This window comes from Gracilinanus agilis, chromosome 3, assembly GCF_016433145.1.
Source record: "Gracilinanus agilis isolate LMUSP501 chromosome 3, AgileGrace, whole genome shotgun sequence".
Taxonomy (NCBI): Eukaryota; Metazoa; Chordata; class Mammalia; order Didelphimorphia; family Didelphidae; genus Gracilinanus; species Gracilinanus agilis.
In genome coordinates, this window is record NC_058132.1 from 490,267,332 (window position 1) to 490,274,829 (window position 7,498).

General features: G+C 34.2%; 1 protein-coding gene across 1 annotated transcript in view; it reads left to right on the forward strand.

The window, feature by feature from the left end:
- Positions 1–1,315: 1,315 nt before the first annotated feature.
- Positions 1,316–7,498, forward strand: part of NMS (neuromedin S) — an 11,761-nt gene continuing 5,578 nt past the window's right edge. Inside the window, exons 1-3 of the mRNA XM_044669303.1 lie at positions 1,316–1,391; positions 3,232–3,287; positions 3,586–3,636. Coding sequence (XP_044525238.1) covers positions 1,316–1,391; positions 3,232–3,287; positions 3,586–3,636 — 183 coding nt within the window. The remainder of the gene's footprint in view (positions 1,392–3,231; positions 3,288–3,585; positions 3,637–7,498) is intronic.

Here is a 7,498-nt window from a genome sequence, read left to right on the forward strand (position 1 = left end):
TACCAAGCTATATTAAACATGGTCTCTGTTTAGAATTAGAAGAGCTAATGTTGAATTTCTGCTTGAACCAAATAAATGTATACCAGAGGCAGAAATTCCTTTCACATAAATATAACATTTTGCCTAAGATTTGTAGATCTCAGCTCACCTATAACTTATATTATAAGTGAAGAACCTCAGAAAGATAAAATTATTTTCCCAAAGGCCTAAAGCAAAGTAAATGGAAGAGTTAAGATTTAGCCTTGGGAATACTCAAATCTAATTCTAGCACTCAATAGATTATTATTCTCCCACCTAACTCTCTGACTATGGCAGATATGAATATAATATGATGGACTCAAGGAAACAACATTGAAATGTATTCTTTAGAAATATAGTTAAAATCTATTCTATTGTGAAAATCTTTTATGATGGAGGAAAACATTTCAAATCCCCAGAAAGTTTTTTTTCTTAGTCACTTCTCACTTATTTTTATTATAAGAGCTTTTTGGAAAATGCCAAAATTGATTTTAAAATGAAGGGGGAAATGTTGAATATGAGCTGCACAATATCTTTACAGAGAACAGTAGATTTTTTTCCCCTTTCATCCATTCTTGAGTGCCTCTACTCTCCACAAATAGTTCAAGGACGGATGAGATCTAGCATTGGAGATAATTACCAGGAGATAATTTAGTTCTCTTTATTTTCACTAAATTCAGTTGCATACCCCTGATTTTCCTTTTGTTATAGTTATGTTCCAATACCAAATTACTTCATGAAAATGAATGTTGAAAAGAGTAAAATATTTTCTTTTAAAAATGAATTGAATTTCTGGATTTAATTTCAGATGATATGGGACTTGCTTCTCAGGCGTCTACTTTTGTTCTCAGAATACTCCTATGACTTCAAAATAATAGTTGTGTGTGTAAAACAATCTTTTGGCAAGTAGACTCCATCCTGTGAGAGATTATAGATTTGTAGTCAGTTCTTACATTAAAAAAGAAAAGCTTTCTTGAAGCAGAAAAGGTTTTTAAGTGGCTATTGGATAATAAGTCTGACTCTCTATCCTCTACTATTATTGGCTTGAAAAGGATTACTGGAGGGTATTGCTTTACAAATAAAAACTCAGGAAGAGGTTTGTGAGAAAATGAGGATTCTTCTACTGAATGCTGATTGGTTGTTCAGCTAGTGGTCCAGATTATTCTGCAAATAAAGGCACATCTTCACTTTGTTCTGGTGGATGATTTCCTCAGCTTTCTGAACTAGAAAGAGAAATGCCCAAATCCTCCCTGAGATTGTAAATTTGTAGCTAGCTAGGAAAAGCCAGACTCTGAAGATGATTCAACTTTCCCCCCACTTCCCTTTGCTCTTCTTCATTTACTGCTCCTGTGTTCTACAGATCTCCTGCTCAGGTAAGACTCATTCATTGATTCATAAGAGCAGACCATTGCCCTAGTCCCTGGGAGGGTGTGTGTGTGTGTGTGTGTGTGTGTGTGTGTGTGTGTGTGTGTGTGTGTATGTGTNTGTGTGTGTGTGTGTGTGTGTGTGTGTGTGTGTGTGTGTGTGTGTGTGTGTGTGTGTGTATGTGTGTGCGCCCATACATATACCTGTGTGCATGCTGCAATCCAGGGATCATAGACTCTTTACTCTCTTATTTCCATCCTTTGATCACTTTCCTGATTTCTGCCTCAAGGTGTCCTATCTTTGCATTATTCTAAGGCATTTGAGAAAAGAAATGAAGGACCCTACCTCTTTCTGGTACTTTTTGTAACAGATTTATCTGTGAACATTTTTGTCCCAGTGCTGTCTAAGCAAAGTGGTGGATGATACTTCAGCTAGTTCTACCTTTCTTACATAGAGAAATATAAGAGGTTTGCAGGGAGCTTCTAGTTGGTTTTTTTAAAATTGGGATAGACTCTTAGAAACCTAAAAAGGCAAAAGAGTGACTATAAAATTTTCTTCTTAGGCACAAATCATAGACATTTCTGCTTTGAAATGGAAGCAGACACACATTTTGCAACCGTAGCCTTTAAAAATTGTGTGACTGTCAATTTTATAATAGACTTTATGCTATGATATTGCCTCAGGGATAAGATGGGCAGTGGTGGAAAGGAGAAAGAGAGCAGGTTTCAGAATGTAAGAATAAAGAACCACTAAAAAATATGGAAGAAGAGGGAGCCAGTTGTCAAGTGGTCCCCGTGGAACTGTCCAGAGTGCTTAGGGGAGAGCTTTGAAATATATTAAAAAAGTAGAAGTGTTTCATTTTAATGAAGAAGAAGAATCCAAGACATAGACATAAGCAATCAATAAAGGCCTTTGTACATCTTTCAGATAATTTTTTTTTGATGGGAGAAACCAAGAGGGAATAATGGATCGATGCTCAAGGCTGATTGGATTTTTGTTACAAATACAACTAGCTTCACTAGAACACAAAAAGTAGACATGTTAAAATTAAAAGTTTTAGCTATTCCCAAATTTTGCTATTGGAAAGTAGAAAATATCTAAATATAAAATCATAGAACTGTATAGATTTAAGAAACTTTATTTAGTACCTTCAATAATAATAATACTATTATCCTTTGAAGCATGCCATCTTTTCTTTTTTTTTTGAACAGCTTTAATTATTAAGAAATATTTCCTTATATAAGCTCCAACTCTCCCTCTCTGTATTTTAACCTATTTTTCTAGTTCTCCATTTGGGATTTGTTAGAAAAGTATGATCTCTCCTCCATAGGAAAAATTTCCAAATATTCTCAGATAACTATCTCTACCCATCGCCAAATTTTATCTTCTGCATGATAAATCTCTTTGATCAGTCTCCAGATCTCCTGGTGATAGATGAACTTCAGTTTATCAGTGTTCCTTCTGTGGAACCCAGAAATGGACACAGTACTCCAAATTTACTAGTACTTTGACCTTGGCAGAGTATACTAGGACTATTTCTTCACTCTAGACACTATATCTAATATATAGTATCTATACATTATAATTCTATAATTAGCATTTTTGGATGCTATACCACACTGATAATTTGCAATAAAATGGAAACTCATTGAAAACCAAAGATCTTTTTCATTTGAACTACTTTATAGCCACACCTCTCCTATTTATATTTTTGTAGTTGATTTTTGAACCCAAGAACAGACTATCATATCTATCTGAATTTAAAATGAGAAATCTCTGATTTTTTCCTATTAAAATAACTGCTGCGACCTCATTTCTGATGGGTATTTGTTTATGGTTTATTACTAGAATTTCCTCAGCCTTTGTCTCATCCTTCTGATGGTTTGGACATTGAGCAGCTTGAGGTATGTCACTTTTCATTACATATAATTTTAATTTGGTATTTTATTATTCAGATTATTTATAATAAACCTATGGTTTAGGAGCAGATTCATTCACCAAGAATTCAATAAATTAATTAATTCTAAGAGTTCTGCCAAATAGTCACTTTCAGTGCCTGAGAACACCACACAAATGTTCTTGAGCTGATTATTTTTAGAACCATAAATATGTTGTATTAGAATGTTGCTAATTGAAGAAAAGCAGCTATATGCATGTATATACTTGATTTTGATACAGTATGCTTTATTTTTTTTAAATTAGAGGCTGGCATTGTGTTTAAATCAATGGACTTCTCTGAGTAAACAACCGCAGGTAAAAAAAAGACTTAAAATTTTTTATTTTCACTTTTCTCAGAGATATGAATATATCTATGGCCATTATAATTAATATCTGTTACTAACAAATTCTCTTTAACTACTGAATATCTAATGTATTGGAGAAATGCCATTTTCCCTCCTTTTATGATTTGTTATTTTTTTTTTATTTTATACATTCTCTCCACCCTTGTAGAGATTGTAAGCATCAGTGCCATTTTATACTATTCTTGTTAATATTGTCCCATTACATTTACCACCCTGCAAAGAAAAATGATGGTCTATGCAGGAGGATTTCTTCTTATCCTTTTTGTACCTTGTCTATTCATCAGTTGGCTCTCATATTCATTACATGACTAGCCCACACCAAGTATAGCCACACTTAACCATAAATTATCATGAAAATATGGGCAAATTATCAGGAATTTGGATAGTTCTCTTTAACATAATATAATCTAATTCATTTCAACTGTATAATAAAAGAGCCTAGAATGCATTCATAGAGCTAAAATAAATCAGAGCAGGTTTTCTGAAAATTAGGCAGTGAAGCCCAAATAAATTCCTACTAGTCAAGAATTCAAGAGCAAAGACCGCTTCATTTCTCAATCAGTCTGTCATGTTTACAGCTTAAAGCTGTAAAAGGCTTTTCAGATCTATAGTTTCATTGTGACTAGCCAAAATACACAGTTGAAAGCAACTAAGATCACATAGCCACAAATGACATAAAAGCAGAGTATAAATTGGTGAGTGAGGCTTTAGGAGATTTTCTAGTCCAGTCCCCTACCTTTAGGCACCTCAAGTGTGTCAGATTGGTGGCACTGGTGGCATTTTACAGTTTCAAGAAGGAAAACCTTCAATATTTGTACACCAAATTTTGGCTTTCCTCACTGTCAGAAAACTTTTCTGGTTAGCCAGAATCATCCATGCTCTCTTTTTATGACTACACTATGTTTCAAATGCGTAAAGAATATTTTATCACTTTCTTATTCTTGGAAGTAGCCACTGCTAACATGGAACCCAAAATTAAAAGATATGGTTCAGATTTCATAATGCTCTAATTCACTACCCACTACTACTTGTAGATTGCAATGGAGCAATATCTTAAAGGGATGCTTATTCCTTCTGATATTTCCCCTGGGAATATGAGTGCAGGGGGAGAAGCAGGTAATAGAAGGCAGGAATTTCATAATCAGGATCTCAGTGGTAAGATGACCTATGGCAGGTCTTTTGTGAAATATGGAGCTTAGAATAAGTATCCTTCCCTTTTATTTTCTCTCTTTCTGAAAATTGGTTCTATGAATCTTGCCCGGGTATACATGAACTCAGTGAAACAAACCCATCAATATATTATAGGAGTTTAGGAGCAAATATAACTAGTGGATTTCATAGTGAAGAAATTGAGAAAGCAGTTAGATTCTTTTAGAGGGGTGTCCTAGAGCCAGACAGAATAGGTTCATGAGGACAAATTGTTAAATTTTCAGTGTAAACATTTACACCTTGGAAACTGGAAAATGCTACAAATCAGGACTTGATTTATTGTTTTTTTTTTAGTTTAAATTTATTTGTTTCTTACATTAAAGGCCCCAGGTATCTCCCCCTCTCTCCCCTCCACTCCCCACACTAGAAAAGATGTCATTTCATTCTCTCTCTGTTTCTGTCTGCCTTTCTCTTTCTCTCCTATACACACACACATATAGTACATATATAACGTATACACCCTCCCACTATCACAAGTCTATATGATTAACAGAGCTGTAAATGTCCGCCTCCAAAGAGAGAACTGATAAATAGAAACACATATGGCATAGATTTTAATATATATGGATATTATACATATATATGTACAATACATATATATATTACACATACACATATACATCTCCAAAGAGAGAAATGATAAATAGAAACATGCATGGCATAGTTTTAATATATGTATACATTAAATATATGATATATGTGCAGTACACCAGTACACACACACACACACACACACACACACACTATGTTGTTCATGATTCTGTTTATCAGCTCTTTCTTTAGAGGTGGACATTCATAGTTCTATTTATCATCTAGATGAGAAAGTGATGGAGAAAATATTAATACTGCAGATTAAACTTTAAAGTTTGTGGAGCATATTTTTAAGAGCCAGCTATTAAACATTTACCATCATACTCTTGGATATTTATGTGTTCAGCAAAGATTTCTGAAAAAAAAACCCCACTATATTTCCTCAGGATAAAAGTAATCTGTTTTCTGCTTCCGAATTCTTCCCACTTGAAAACAGGAGGAATTTGGTAGGATAACGAAGCTGCTCCCTGTTGCCTTTCATGCACCTGACATTCTGGCTTTTTTTTTTTTTAACTTTTACTTTCTATCTTAGAATCAATATGAACCCTGGCTTTTATAAGAAGTATTAATTTCACATGAAGGAAATCTTCATATTTATGATTAACCTTCAGTTATTTTTAGTTATATCTGCCTCTTTCTTGGCACATATAGTAGAGTGGTTCACCATTTCCGACTCCTGCTCTTTTTATAGATGAGGAACTGAGGCAAACAGGGTGAAGTGACTTGCCCAGAGTCACACAGTTAGTAAGTGTCTGAGGCCACATTTGAAGAGGAATCTTCCTGATTCCAGGTTGAACACTCTATCCATTGCACCACATAGTTGCTCCCATTTAGTACAGGAAAAATCACAATATGGACAATGTTATTTCCTGAGTGTGTGAATACGGCAGAAAAGACTGTTTTATAATCAATAAGCACACACATATGAGTGTGCACACCTTTATCCCTCCCAATATACAAAGAGTGAAATGATGCTGGCAAGGGAAAGGACTGTCATAATAAGAAATGATCCCTTCTGGTGAGAGAGACAAATTAGGAGAATCACAAGATTTCGAAATCTCATTCATTCAGCAGATGGGGAAACTAAAGTCAAGTGAGTTGTTCAAGGTTAACCAAACAATTAATAGTATGGAGTCAAAGTCGGACCTTCTGATTTCAAGTTTCCTGTCATCTCATAAATCTTCTAACACCAACTCAGAGTATAAATAACAATAATATAATTAATACTAAGAAATCAACCCTTGTCCTTATGTGTTTGTGAGCAGCATACATGCACATTTCTTTCAATTCAATTTTTAAAGGATTTATTTTTATATCTGCCATTATACAAGCTTAAGAACCTCTCTCAAAATGAAGAGGTTCCCAAATCATTTAAAGATAAAATTATATTTGCAGTAAAATTAGAAGTACTATTAGTTACTTTAATTTCTGTTTTGATTGAAACTTGAAATAAATGAAGAATTATAAATGTGAATAAGAAGCAAATTAGAAATATTAGCAGATAAGCATATTTAAAAGATTGTTCAAAATCATTCTCTGGCAATCATTTTTATGAGGCAAGAAAAGGTAAAAAGAAGGTCATGGGAACTGAAAAACACTGAGTTTTGTAGGATGATTTAGAAGATGGATACTTAAAAAAATTCACTTCAGTACTTAATAGATATTTGCGTGATAAAGGAAGGAGGCTCACTAGTAGTTGGGAGAAGGAGGAATCAAGAAAGACTTTATGTAGAAAATAGTTCTTGAGCTCAGTCTCGAAGATAGTAAGGGATTTGGGGAGAAAGAAGTAAGGAGGAAGAACATTTCAGGACCCTTCAAAGGCATAGTGATGGGAAATGAAGCACTAAGCATAAAGCACAGACTTCAGAAGCAGTTTGGCCAGACCAGTTTTTTAGGGAGAAAGATCTGCATTTGATCACACTGGGGATCATCCCCTTTAATGCAGTCTCTCTCTCTCTCTCTCTCTCTCTCTCTCTCTCTCTCTCTCTCTCTATATATATATATATATATAT